This window comes from Daktulosphaira vitifoliae, unplaced genomic scaffold (assembly GCF_025091365.1).
Source record: "Daktulosphaira vitifoliae isolate Bord-2020 unplaced genomic scaffold, ASM2509136v1 Scaffold_1, whole genome shotgun sequence".
Lineage (NCBI taxonomy): Eukaryota > Metazoa > Arthropoda > Insecta > Hemiptera > Phylloxeridae > Daktulosphaira > Daktulosphaira vitifoliae.
In genome coordinates, this window is record NW_026099572.1 from 14,154,970 (window position 1) to 14,169,658 (window position 14,689).

Sequence of the window (14,689 nt, forward strand, 5' to 3'; positions counted from 1 at the left end):
AAGTTGTAAGTAATTTTATAATTAACTTGTAAAATACTTTGAAGAGAACTCAAAATGTTTATCCAATAAACTATTTTTACTTTTTTAAATAAGCTTTTAATTTTTTAATGGTAATTTATTTAATTGAATGTTATATACAAATGTTATAGTTACTCTTTTGAGTCTAAATCCAAAAATTATATTTTCAGAAATTATTTACAGAATTTATATAGTTGATACATGTCCTTTATGAGATTTCATTTGATGGTCTTTAGCAAGATGGGTATCCAAAAATAATTGTCTGCCAAAAGCTTGGCGGCACATCATACACTTAAATTTAAGTCTACCTTCTTCATGCATTTTCAAATGTTTTTTATAATTGCAAAATGATACAAAAGATCGATCACACACATCACAGGTATGTTGAACCATGTGTTCCTGTACATGGTTACTTCTAGACACCTACATAAAATTTATACATTTTTGGTAAGGAATTAATTTTGATGATAAGATAAAAAAACAGTTATAATTTACCCAATTTTTAAAATATCTAGGACAATAAAAGCATTTAAATTGTTTTATGCCAGAGTGACCTTGTTCATGATTAACACGGCTACTTGAAGCACTAAAGGTTTTTTCACATCCTTCATGACGACATTTATAAGGTCGCTCTTTAGTATGGACTCGCATATGTTTTTGAACAAGATCTTTTAACCTAAAGCAGCGCCCACAAACAGGACATGCAAATGGTTTCTCTCCAGTATGCACTCTTTCATGATTTACCTATAATAAATATTAAGATTATGCATATAACATTTTTATTTTTATATAATTTTTTTTACTTTTTCGATTGGCTTGACAAAAGTTTTTTTACAAAATCTACATTCATGTAGTCGGCGTAAACGCTCTGGTGGTTCTATATGTGTAATTGCGTGATGTTTTAAAGAATTTTTATCATTAAATTGAGCATTACAAATATCACATATAAGAATTTCTCGTGGTTTTCGGCGCATTTCGTGTGCTTTTTGGTGACATTGAAGACGAAATTCTGAATCATAACATTTATTGCATATACTAAAATGTAAGAATAAATAATTAATGTCTGATAAGTCAAAAGAAGAACACAAGTAATTTTTAGTTAAGAAATAAAAAATATAGAATATGAATTTATTTCTAAGTAGGCCAATGTATTTGTAGAATTTTTTTTTAAGCCTATAAAGTTATTACTATTTTTATATATAATATTCAAAATAACATTTATTTAATTTTCAAAAAATTATTTTATTTTAGTATAAAGTAGTTAACGCACTTGCATAAAAATTTTAAATTTGAAAATTCCGGATTTTGATGGGCTATCAAATGTGTATCCATCATTTCTGGGGCTACAGGCTGATCACAAAATGGACACTTGTTTGAATCATTTACATGAACCATAAGATGTGTTCTCAAATAGCCTTCCGAATCAAATTCTCCATTGCAATGAGGACAAATGTGTTGTGACCGATTATTAGTAGTGGTACGATTATTTTTAACCACTGAATTTTTAGATTCTATACTTTTTTTGGCTTTAGGTGTTACAGGTTCATCATATTTACAGAAATGCTTATTAAGTTTGGACCAGTGATCTGATTTAGTATTACAATTAATACATTTCCAACTTAAAAGCAAACAACCATCAGTATTTTCTATTTGTACAATATCATTTAATTCTGATGCTTTTTCTAATATAGGAATAACTTTAATGTTAGATGGTTTGCTTTGAAATAATATTTGTTCAATTTGAAAGCAGTCGGTCTTAGATTTTAACCTAATAAGGCGAATACGTTTTTTAAAACTAAGTTTGCGTGCTTCAACTTGAAAGTAATCATTAACTGCATCTGACGCTTGATGAAGTTTATAAATAGGGGTATCATAATAACGATCACCATATGCATCTGTTATGCAATGATCTGAATAAATTTTATCAAGTGGGTGACTATTCAATTCATTAATTTTTTGTTCTTTAATTTCTTTATTAAAGTCTTCAGGTTCATCAGTTAAGGTTGATAATTGTTCATTTAAATTACCTCCTACTAATTCTTTCTGATTAGTAAAAAAATGTCCATTTCCCCATTTAATCCAAGTTCCTAGTAATGGATCTTGTTTTTCAATTAAATTGGCCATATCTTTTAAATTAGTTGCATCTTCATTTGCTGAGACCTAAATATAAAAAAATTATGTCTAATTATTTTCAAATATTTAAACAATTCATAAATCTATATTTCTTAAATATCTGAAAAAGAATAAATTATTAATCAAATACCAATTATTTAGTTCACTTTAAAATAAAAATAAAATAGAATTAATGTTTTTAAATTTATAGTTATCTATTACGTCCAATTATATATTTTAATAAATAATAGATTGAAAATATAATGAAATTATCTATACTAAAACAAAAACATTCATTCATATGTTTTTCTTAGTTATAATAATTTTTACCTGAAAAACTACTTCTTGTCCTTTGTGACAACTATTTATGTGATCTTGAATCGAAGGGAAATTGATATTGCACTCTGAACAGTGATATAAATTTACTTCTTCTGTACATACATTTTCTACTACAGATCTTGCAGTTTTTGTTGCTTCACGAACAGTAAATTCTTCAATAAATTTTTTTACTTCTCTTGGTTCAGTATCAGATGGATGTTCATCGTTCTGATAAATTTCCTCTTTAACTAAGTTATCATATTCAAGATCTTGTTCTTCATCTGTAATGATGTTTTAATAATAACAAACGATAAATTATTAATACATTGATTCTTACCATCTGGGTATACAACAATCATTTCATTATCTGGAATATGTTTATCTACATCTTCCTGTTTATCCGAACACATTTTGTCCAAATGCACTACTAAAGAATTTATGTTATCACATTGTTTTCCACAGAAAGGACATTGAATGTTTGTTGTCAAGCTCAAAAGGTGATACTTTAGGAGATCTTGATTTGAAAAGCGATCTTCACAACATAAAGGACACGCAACACTATCCATTGATTACTGAAAAATTGACTACTTATATTATAAAAAGATAAAAGTAATTTATACTAAGTATTAAACAGTAATTATAGAGAAATTATAAAAAGTGCAGGTATAATTCTTTATATTATTATATTATCATATAAATTAACGTGAACTCACCTGATATTGAAATATTTTTAATATTATACAACAAAGTAAAAAGTTTAAAAATTATTATAAAATTAAAATTGAAATAAAATTATACGTTTAAATTATTTTTAAAATGTGCCGCCTAAACGCGTTAGTAACTTCAGAAATGTAAAAGAACAGTCCTAGTCTACATTATGTTATATACAACATTAATGACATTAACTCTATGTGAGCCGCCATTAAAATCGGAATAACAAGCAATCTAAAATACGGTGGCTAATCAGAATGTCGCAGAATCATACAGTATGACCAACATAAAATCTAATATGTCACTTCTTACTACTCTTGACCCTATAGAAGATGCAGNTATTGAAATCAAAAGCAAAGATATTATCCAGATAAAACAGGTTAATAATTAACTGATCTCATTTCCTATTAGTTCATGTAGCCTTAGAAAGTTACTTTAATAAGATATAATTTTTAATAATATATAAAATGTATATTATAATAAGGTTAGAAAAATTAAAGCTCTAAAGACCTAAATATGCATACAAGAACTTAATAACCAATAATACTCTTAAATATGCACTCAAAAATGTATTCATATATTTTTGCTAAGAAAATTATTTTAAAATTAATAATAGTTCATTAACAATTTTTTTTATTAATTTATGTTTGAACACTTTAATAAAGCTATGAGTGTCTAGGTAAATCTATTAACTTACTCATTTCATCATTAAGTTTAAACAAAAAATTTGATTAAAAATGTTTAAAGAACAATTTGGAATATAATTTTATGTCTGAAAATTTAAACATTTCAAATATCAAAAACTGATATATATATATATTACTAATACATTTTTTTTAAATATTTGTATATAATAATTATGTAGATAATCACAATTATTTTTACCCAAAAAATTACAATAAAAGTATTACAAAAATTAAATATAAGTAAAAGCATTGTACATGAATAGCATCAAAAATTAACAATAAATAAATCAATCTAATATAATAAAGTGAAAAAATAATTGTAAGAATGTCATTTTTTTTAATAAGATAAGAATGAAATATATTTAAAAAAAAAATTAAATTGCAGTGATAAAAGTAAATGAAGGTAAATGAGTCGTCCAGTTGCAAAAGTGCGTAAGTCCAATTTCAACCAAAATCGATATTTTACCATTTTCTTTTTATTTGTCCATCATTGATTTCTTGTACAAATTCTCAAGTTTCAAAACACGTTATTTCCTACTTAATTTTTAATTTAAAAATTGAATACAGTTGCAAAACAGGGTAAGTCCATTGGTATTGTGATACCAAAAAGTAGTATGTCCCGAGTAATTATAGTACAGCTGCAAAACGGAGTAAATCCCTATCCATTGGTTCCATGTGTTCAAGCACACAATTACAAAAGTTAGTACAGGTACTTTGTTCATCGATTCATTCAACCATTTTTAAGTAAAATTAATATAAAAATGGTTTTAGCTCAGTTTATGGTTTAATATTATATAGAAACATATTGGTTTAAAATACTTGTGATAACATTTTGATACGGTAATCTGGAAGGATTTCATGATAATAATATTACCTCGCGCGTAATAGTAATAGTTTCATTAAATAACTCAATGCAAAACAATAATATAATTTCAATTGCAACACCCGGGAATGCAAGGAAAAAGACTGCAGTTCCATCTCAATGGAAACGAGAAAAGGAAAAACGACGAAGGTAAATCATTGTTTTTATTTTATTTACTACGTTTAATATTTTATGTAATATACAAATAGTAGNAGAAGGTTATATTTAAATATTTTTTTAAAAGTATCCTAAGAAAATTAACAATTGTACTTATATCTAATGAAAATTAAATATTTACTTATAATAAGTATATAATATTTAAAAATCAATTCAATAATAATGATTTTCAGTTATACTTATTTATCACACACAATCTATAATAATTTTGTAAATAAATAATTATAAGATTTCAAGTACCTCAATTTATCTTTTACAATAATGAGTAAAATTAGTTACATATAATTAAAATTGTCACATAATATTAATGTAATGACTAATAAATAAAAATGATCCTTAAAAATAAACCTAGTATATATATTTAGTTAAATTATATTTAAATTTAAATTACTATGATCTAAAAATTAGTAGTTAAGACAATTTGATATTTAATTTTAAATATGAGGCAATAACAACGATAAAGAAGATGATATTTATGAATTCAATTCTCAGATATATCTTGTAATAATTTAAAAGATAATTAAAAAATTGTTTTATATAAATTTAATCCTAACAATTTTGTAGTACATTTAAATAAAATTTAAATGAGATTTTAAATTTATTGGCACAACTATTGACAGAATCCGTAAATTATAGCTATTCTATGATAAAATTCAGACAAAGTGCGTTTCAAAGTAGGTCTAGTAGCTGATGCTGTTAACACTCTAACACCATTAAATATTACAGGCAAAAATATTTGAAATGAATTGTCATCTAATTGCACTAGTAAATCAAAAACAGATATCAACATTTCTGACCAAATTGATTCATGTACTTCACTATCCTAAATTAAAAATATTTAAGTGAATTTTTAGTTAGCCTTTAGAAAAATGAAAGTAAAATACACTATTTTGAAATCAATATATTTTACTTATAACAAATACATCTTATTTACTGTTTGTTTAACACAAATCCTAAAATAGCATGAAAATCAAAGTGTGTCTACCGAATTAAAAATACATGATAGAATCTTTTAATGTGTATTGTAGTTTTGATTGTAGAAATAGTAATTTTTGAACTTAACATAAAACTTTTTTTGCTCAATAATATTTTTTTTTAGGAGTGAAGGTAATCTTTTTTTTTTTAATGTAATATCAGCCTAAATAGCAAAGGGTTCAACTACAAAAATTTGAATTTTTTTTTTTTATCTAATTTGATAGATTTAAAAAAAAACAGATTGCCTATTGATATGTCATTGTCAATTAGTTTCAAATGACTTTTCAATTAATACCAATAATTAATAAATTTAACTTAATTCTTAGTAGCACTTAAGTCATACACTATTTATTGTAACAATTAGCCAATAGGGATAAACTTGTAAAAATAATGAGGCACCATAAAAGACGGTTAGATAATTTAAAACTTTAATGCTAAGAGTGAGCCTTTTAATGATGAACCTTGATAGTTGTGAGACATTAATAATAAACCTACTAACAGTTGGACACTTTGTGAATCATTAACTAGCAAAAAGATGAAACTAAAGTGAACAAACAGAAGTCATAAGATCAACTGATTAAACAGAAAAGACATAAAAATAGATATAGGGTGTGTATTATGGACTACAAAGTCTGAGTGCATGGGTAGTGACTATGCCCATCCTTTTAATAACTAAAACTAAACTAAATAGTCCTGTCAAGCCTCTCTATGTAAAAGTCTCAATGCTATGATTTATATTAAAATGTGACCCATAAAATTGAATGTATTTTAAATATTGAGGTTTAACAAAAATATATATATGGTAAACTTACTTTATTCATACTAATTTGTCTTAGCTCTTCAACTTCAGGAGGTAAATTATCTTCATTTTTTTCTATTGAGTCAGGACGACCAGGCATAGAGTTGGCACTTTTTCTTTTTTTGTATTCTTCAATTAAATTATCCAAATTTTCACAACTAGTTATTCCATATACAGCATCATCTTCATCACTCTCACTCTCTTCTGTTTTAGTTGTTAATGGTGCATTAGGATATAATTTTTTAAAATCTTCAAATTTAAAAACCTTTGTTTTTTCACTTGTTTCAAAAATTTCATCATTTTGAGCAACAAAGAAAAACACAGGTTTATCTGCAGCTTTATCAATGGCGCAATGTGTACCATATTTATCCATAACTATTTCAACATATTTTTCACAAGCATCTTCAAATATGCGTTTTAATTCAAGAATAAAATAATCAGTATTATTTGTAGACAATTTTAATTCTATTATATGTTTGACTTGATCTGATTTTAAGTTTGATGTTTTATGGATGCATAATTCAAAAAGAGTTACTATTAAAATGATCCAGGATCCTCCAGCTTGTTTATATAAGTTAGCAGCTTTTTCTAAACCAGCAACTTTTTGAATAAGAAATTTAAGACCAGGTCTTGAGTCAAATTCCCATGCTACTTTATAAGTCATATCTAAACATGAAATAAAAGAACGAATTTGAGACTCAGTTAACACAGATAAATAACCAGGCATAATAGGATTATTTGATGAATCTGTCACATTATCCTCCATTGGTGTCATTAAAAATGATTGTAAAAGAATGTTGGCTAAACTAAGGAACAAAGTTTATTATAGTTACATTTTTTTTTTACATTGTATTATTTATGAAAAAAAAAATTACCTAGGGATTGCTTTATTTGTGCCTTTAATCAACAAAATTCCTATTAATTGTAACAACATTTCGTTTACAAACAATCCTAAAACTATACTTTTATAAGGGATACGTTCAGGTGTATTTTGCCACTGAAAATCTAGTTCAGTATCACACCAATGATGGCAAAGTAAAAATATGAAACTTTTTTCATCGTCAACAACTGAATCTGTTTTTGTTTTTTGATAATCCAATAAAAATACCTAAAACATTTTTTAATTTTAATATTATTCTTTTTAAAGTTATACACCTAACTATTAAAATATTTTAATTGAACTATCAGTAAAATAAATAATAAACTAAGCATATAGAAGAGAATATAGCACTAAGTATCCTTGCTTAAATTAAGAATATTTAAATTGATACTTAAAAAATTTTCTTTAAATTCAGTAGAAATAATAACAAAATAAATCGAGTTAAAAGAGGACTTATTAATAAAATAAAAACCTAAAAATCAAATTAAAAAAAAAAAATTAAGACATTTTTTATAATGTCAAAGGACGTAATTGATCATTTTAAAGTGGTAATCAGATTTAAAATAAATAATATATATAAACAATAAACGGACTTTATTAAGAAGTTTTTAGTAGTATATCATTTAAAATGTTTCAGTTATTTATCATAAAATAATTTTAGTCCGAATAATACCTATTTTTTAGGAGTTATATCATATACTTATTAATCACTTTAAAACAACAATTGAACTAAACATACTTGCTGTGATAATTGCTTTAAACGTATATTATCATCAATAGTACTATCTCTTCTAGCAGCAACTTTAATACTAGTTGCTAAATCACCATAAAAACTGTCAGAAAATGGCCTATATGTCATAGAAACTCTTGTAAGGGGGTACAATGATAGAGCACATGCTCTTTGTATTCCCATGCTTATCAAATCCCATAGATACTCTGTAAAATAATTTGCAGCACCCAAAATAAGATGTCTTAAACATGCACAACCTAATCGAACAATACATTCAATAACTTGAACACAAAACTCATTTAATACAAATAGCAACTGTTTAATCATCAATGTAACTTCTTTTTCTAATATTCTATCATATTTTTTAATCATTTTCAAGTAGGTAACTATTAAATCAGTAGAATTTCCACAAAAATGTTTAAAGTTAAGCAAATCAGTTAAATTTTGTGTTGATGTAATTTTTTGTAACCAAGTTTGTATTGTTGGAAGTAGTAATCGATTAATACAAAAACAGCCAAATGTAAAGCCTGAAATGTAATTTTTTATAATTTATATAGTTTATTGGTATATGTTAATACTAAAAATAAATAAATAAATACCGGGTACTTCTGGAAAATTCTTTAACATATCTAAGAGTAATTCAATGGTCTCTCTTTGATATAAACCCGTTGTACAAGTAATTGCAGTGCAAAGTCCTTCTATAATACAATACCAAACCCTTAATATACTACAAGATTGATCAATTTCTTCTAGTTGAATAATTTTTTCATTTGACAAATTGAATAATAGTTTCTCATAGTTATTTTTAACAGAATTAATTAATTGTACATCAGTATCCACCAAAACAAATTCATGTTTACTAAATAAAACAAGTACTTTATTAAAATATTATTATTATTTGTACTAATTTACAAATAAAAAAAACCCAGGACAGGAGGGTCGCGGCACAGTGTGGTGATGTAGCATAGTTGGATCAAGTATAATGATATCTGACAGTGATTAAAATCACTATAAAAAAAAAAAATGCATCAATGCAAATCTTTAGATAGTGTTTAAATTTAAAATATTGGTGGATTCTTCCAAAAGTTACATGATCTGCTAGCTTCTTATTAATATCTTAATTAAGATAAAGTACGTCGAATGAAAGAGGGATATAAATATTATTTTTCATAAAAAAATTGTATTGATCCTTTCACTTTTCAATAAGTTAAAGTTAAAATAATAATAAGTTATAATAAAGTTAAAAATATAAAATACAAAATCAAAAATTTTCACACAAAAATAGCATTTGGTAGCCATTTTCACTGTGAAGATAAAATAAAGTCCACAATTTTTTTTTTCCATAATAAAGTAAATTACATTAGCTTTAATTTAAGATATATATAAAAGAGTCAAACCTTCCGGAATACTTTCAAAAGTTAAGTTGAAAAAGTAAATTTTTTGTGAAAAAGTTGTCATTTTAAATCCCCCCTGTGGGCAGGTAAAGGGTTAAATTTATATAAAAAATATACCAAATGATAGGTAAAGACATTAAGCATCTATAAAAAAAAAATTATATTGATATGTTCATTTTTGAAAAAGTTATGGCAGTTTTTGGTAAAAAAAATTGAAAAAATTTCGAAAATTAGCGATTTTTAAATTTGTAATTTTTTTGGAGGTTTCCCCCATTTACGGGGAACGAGGGAAATTTTTTCAATTTTCGAGGGTAATGTCTTCGACTAGATACGATTTGTGATCTTTTGACGTATTGTTGAAAGAAATCTGTTCGGTGAGGGCTGAGAAAAAGTGGTAACAAACACACAAAAAAAAACACATCATAGTAAAATTAATACCTTCTTAGCTTCGCATCAAAGCTAAAATCTTTTTAAGGATTAATAAATAATGAACTATTATTTTGATAATATTCAAAAAAAATAATAATAATGATACAACCAATATTAAAATTAGTTTATAATTAAAGTGTAGATAATTATACACAGTTTCTTCCAAATAATCTTTAACATATACTAATAAAAATTGATTCTTTTTGGAACTGAACATTTTTATACCACCACTTCTATTCGCCATTTTTTTAATTTACTCAAACATGTTTTAATCTAAAAAAAGACTACAGAATATAGTTTTAAACCCAATTTATATTTCTGATGATGAAAATTTGAATAATTATACACAAATTATTATTTTTTTAAATGCTAGCTGTTTTAAAAATATATTTTGAATATGCTACAGGTTTTGGATATCAGCATCAATATTTAAGACTATATATAGGGATATTGATTAGGAATTCCATTAACTTACCATCTTTTCTAAAAATATCCTATATGTTTATTTGTATAAGAATTCAAAGTTTTTGATGTCCAATATATACAAAGTGATTGGCTAACTATTTTTCACATAATATCTTTAACAATACAAGTGTTATAATAAAATTTTTTTTTAATTATTATGGATCTTTGATGAGGTGTTTCACAATAAAATTTAAATTTCTATCACCATCCCTTATTCTTAAAACTTGTATCAACTTCATACTTTTAAATGACAATACTATTTTCTTTACACTATTAAATTTAGTTTAATAAAAAAAAATGTTTTGTAAAAAAAATATTTTATTTTATTTAATATTAAGCACTCCACGGCTCTCTGAAATTTAGGGTTTATTAAGCAAAAATTGAGAAAAATTAAAAAATAACTAGCATGCAATAATATAATATAATATAATTATAATGAAGGAGATAAGCCATGCAATCAGACTGGCAATCGTCGCAAGGACTCCAAGATTACGTAATCATAAAGCTGCTGGTTCGGATGACATTGTGGCCAAAATGATAAAAGTAACTACAGAAAAAGGGGTTGATATAATCCACAAAATATGTTCCAAGATATGAACCACAGACGTATGGGCAAAGGAAAGGTGTAAGTCCATATAAAGCCTAATCCATAAGAAGGGCGACAAAGAAAACTACAACTATCGTACTATAGCCCTAATTCCCCATAAAAGTAAGATCATGTTGTATGTAATACAAGAAAGGTTAAAACTATATTTAAATTCTCACAAAAATGTAAATGTCAGAAAGCATCCGGAATACAATGAATAGAGAAATGTATGAAATGAATGGAGAAATGTATCCAATCGGAATAACAAGATTGCATGAAAGTCACAATGTTCGAAATCGAACAATAATAAAGAAGAGAAGAAGAAAAAATTATAACTAACACGAACGTTATGGGCTGTAAATTGATAAGCGCTACCAGTTTTATAAATATATATACTAAGTTTACCTTACTCATTCTAACTATATGCGTTGATACAGTAAACCGGTAACTCTTATCGCTACATAAAATAATAATGTGACAGTGTTGGAAAAATTACTGCTTTTTTTCATCAAATATCGTAAATATTAAAGTAGAGTAACTTGTTTAAAATTCATTTTTTTTTTTTTATGGCAAAAAAATATATATAAAAATAAAATGGGGTTGTCATTTGAAAATCTGAATTTGATACAAGTTCTAAGTATAAGGGATGATGATAGAAATTTAATTTTTCTTGTGAAACAGCTCATCAAAGATCCATAATGATAAAAAAAAAAATTATTTAAAACACTTGTATTTTTAAAGATAATACGTAAGACATAGTTAGCTGATCACCTGTATACTTTTGTTTTTATAATAGACATATTGAACCACTTACCGATTAGGAATATGAAATGATGGACAAGCAGGCATTATAAACATTGAATTCAGAATTAAACTACAATGATGTATGTGTTTAAGAGCAGCTTTACATAATTCAAGTTTTTTTTCGTTATCTGAATTATCAAAATCTAAAAAAATTAAATAATTGTAAATTAAGTAGTTATTTTTAAATAAATTGTTTATAGTAAATAATTGAATTGATTATTTCAGAAACCCATAAAGTACTATTGACCTATTCTGTAATTAACACATTATTTTATCTAAATTACATAACTATAGAAAAACAATATTTGTCTGGTGTTTGTACTAAATGATGTAGTTCTGTGAAAAAAATAAAAAAATTAACCTAGCTCATTTTTAGATTTTGACGGATTACTAAATAATCAATTCAATTTAGAACCTTACTAGTTCCTATCACATGTTTGATCAGACATGCAATACAATCAACAGCAGCATTTGAAAAGGCTAATGTATCATCAGTATTTAAAAAAACCCTAAATACTTCTAAAAGAGAAGATAAATGACTACTATTTACAACTTTTAAAGCACCAAATAATGGTCTCCACCCAGAATGTATGTCAGAACGATTTCCTTCAACAAATTGACATAAGCTGCTAACAATCTAAAAATCAGAAAAAAACTAGTTATTTTGTTTTAATATTTTCCATTTTTATATTTATTTTGTGTAATAATAGTGATTTAATTTCTATTAATTAAATGTTTAAATAATTATATATTAAATATTTACTTACTTGATCTTGAATTTCAACATCACATAGATCTAAACGTAAAAGATTTTCAAATGGTTTGAATAGTAATTCATTAATGTGAAAATAGGGAAGTTCAGGTTGATCATTGAGAAAAACTAAAACTGTGTCATGAATTGATTGTACTGCTTGTTTAGATAACATTAAATCCTTATGACAAGCAACCTAGAAAAATTCATATATTTTTTTAACTAGTAAATTAACTTCACTTTTATAATGGATATAAAAACAAAAGTACTTACTTCCATGAAACATGGTAACACTACTGACCAAATTTTAATCATATGAAACAATGGACGACCACTTTTAACACATCTTAACATTAACCGAGATAACCGAGTTAACAATGTAGTATTATGATTTAGGACTTTTGACTTCTTTTGCTCAATTATTTTAAACAGTTCATTATGAACTGTTTCACTCAAATTTCGCACAAATTCAGTTAAGGCTTTAAGATTTAATTTTAATGCTGCATCTTCAAAAAGTCTAAATAATTTAATGAAAACAAAGTTCTCATTAAACAAATATTTAACAATTTTTTTTAAAAAATTATGAAAAACTCTAACCTATCCACATATTGAGATAACACACACACAACTCTGGCACCATACTCTTGGCTTAATATTCCATTATTGTCAACATCTGCTCTACTTTTATTAACTAATGTTGGTATTGTTTCAGTCATATTAGTTGGAGAATTAGGAGAAGACAAAAAACTGTACACATCCATACTAAAATTATATTATAATGACAAAATGTAATTAATTAAAATATAAACTAAATATTTTAGCTATTACCAAACTTCTTCATCACTATCATTAAATTCCACAAAACTTTTATTCAAATTTTCAGATGTTGATATTTTAGACTTACATTTAGTTGATAATGATGTTACTGAAGAAGTCTGTCGAAAAAATACTTGTTCTAAATATTCAACATACAATGCACAGCTGAAAAATAATTGGATAATGATGATATACTTTTTATCTTTCACTTTTTATTATTTACTTAAAAATGTGAGTCCAACATTCCTGACCATGGCAACCAAATTCTAAACCTCGTGATAACATAATATCTAAGCTAAGGACATGTGAAGTAATTAATTTTGGTTGTTTTTTTATAACTCCAGATAACCAGTTATTATGCCCTTTTTGGGTACAAGAAGCTTTAACTAGCATTGAAAATATACCTTCACAGCGGTTATGCATACCTTGAAAAAAAATTAATATAAGCTATATTAAATTGTTAAAGAATATAAAAAAAAACTCTATTCTTACCAACAATATTGGCAAGAGAAGCTAATTTTTGTAAAGCATCCAAACAATGTTGCACAGTCATCTGATGAGTAACGCCATGATTTAATTTATTATGTAATAGTTTTTTAACTTTAACATTTCTCAATTCATTTTTAGTTTCACATTGAAGAGGTACAGCTAAAACATTCATTATTGTTTCCCAACAACATGTCAAAATACGACGACTCAATTTGATACCTATACATGATTTAAACAATTATGATTTTTTAATTAATCATAGTTAAATCAAAATATAATTCAAATCTCAATGTTTTTAGCTTCGATGCGAAGCTGAGAAGGTATTAATTTTACCATAATGTGTTTGTTTTTATTTTTTTGTGTCTGTCACTACTTTTTCTTAGCTCTCACTGGACCGATATTGATGAACAATATGTCAAAAGATCACAAATCGTATCTAGTTGAAGACATTACCCTTAAAATTTTTTTAAAATTTCCCTCATTCCCTGTAAATGGGTGAAATTTCCAAAAAAATTACAATTTTTAAATTTGATAAATTTTGTCATTTTTTTTTCTTAAAACTATCATAACTTTTTTAAAAATTAACAAATCAATATAATATTTTAGCTTCGATGCGAAGCTGAGAAGGTATTGGTTTTACTATGATGTGTTTTTTTTTTTTTTTTTTTTTTTTTTTTTTTTTTTTTT

At 25.4% G+C, this 14,689-nt stretch overlaps 2 protein-coding genes across 4 annotated transcripts in view; both read right to left on the bottom strand.

Moving 5' to 3' along the window:
• Positions 1-76: 76 nt before the first annotated feature.
• On the bottom strand, positions 77-3,454 carry LOC126894347 (zinc finger protein 616-like). Of its 2 annotated transcripts, none has more exons than XM_050665293.1 (7): positions 3,162-3,454; positions 2,786-3,032; positions 2,461-2,729; positions 1,289-2,178; positions 822-1,053; positions 514-762; positions 77-441 (listed from the first exon to the last, which is right to left on the bottom strand). In XM_050665293.1, the coding sequence occupies exons 2-7, from the start codon at positions 3,012-3,014 to the stop codon at positions 205-207; spliced, it is 2,106 nt and encodes a 701-aa protein (XP_050521250.1). In that variant the 5' UTR covers positions 3,015-3,032; positions 3,162-3,454; the 3' UTR covers positions 77-204. The 2 variants fall into 2 exon arrangements, with proteins under 2 accessions (XP_050521250.1, XP_050521249.1); XM_050665292.1 differs by having other exon boundaries at positions 2,786-3,020; positions 3,162-3,453.
• Positions 3,455-5,201: 1,747 nt separating this feature from the next.
• Positions 5,202-14,689, bottom strand: part of LOC126894342 (brefeldin A-inhibited guanine nucleotide-exchange protein 3) — a 16,818-nt gene continuing 7,330 nt past the window's right edge. Inside the window, exons 15-27 of one of the 2 annotated variants that reach the window (XM_050665279.1) lie at positions 14,006-14,221; positions 13,737-13,938; positions 13,526-13,678; positions 13,295-13,459; positions 12,971-13,214; positions 12,714-12,893; positions 12,367-12,583; positions 11,957-12,089; positions 8,868-9,127; positions 8,278-8,795; positions 7,534-7,766; positions 6,672-7,464; positions 5,202-5,707 (exon numbers count right to left, since the gene is read on the bottom strand). In XM_050665279.1, coding sequence (XP_050521236.1) covers positions 5,495-5,707; positions 6,672-7,464; positions 7,534-7,766; positions 8,278-8,795; positions 8,868-9,127; positions 11,957-12,089; positions 12,367-12,583; positions 12,714-12,893; positions 12,971-13,214; positions 13,295-13,459; positions 13,526-13,678; positions 13,737-13,938; positions 14,006-14,221 — 3,527 coding nt within the window. In that variant the 3' untranslated portion in view covers positions 5,202-5,494. Of the gene's footprint in view, positions 5,708-6,671; positions 7,465-7,533; positions 7,767-8,277; positions 8,796-8,867; positions 9,128-11,956; positions 12,090-12,366; positions 12,584-12,713; positions 12,894-12,970; positions 13,215-13,294; positions 13,460-13,525; positions 13,679-13,736; positions 13,939-14,005; positions 14,222-14,689 lie in introns of those variants that run through there. The other variant, XM_050665281.1, reaches the window with a different exon arrangement.

What these genes read in the sequence shown, in the direction of transcription:
- LOC126894347 (XM_050665293.1), bottom strand. Translation starts at nt 3,014, where the DNA reads ATGGATAGTGTTGCGTGTCCTTTATGTTGTGAAGATCGCTTTTCAAAT. An exon ending in AATTTAAAATTTTTATGCAA is followed by an intron (nt 1,054 to 1,288) that starts GTGCGTTAACTA and finishes CTTACATTTTAG; the next exon opens with TATATGCAATAAATGTTATG. An exon ending in TTGTCAAGCCAATCGAAAAA is followed by an intron (nt 763 to 821) that starts GTAAAAAAAATT and finishes TATTTATTATAG; the next exon opens with GTAAATCATGAAAGAGTGCA.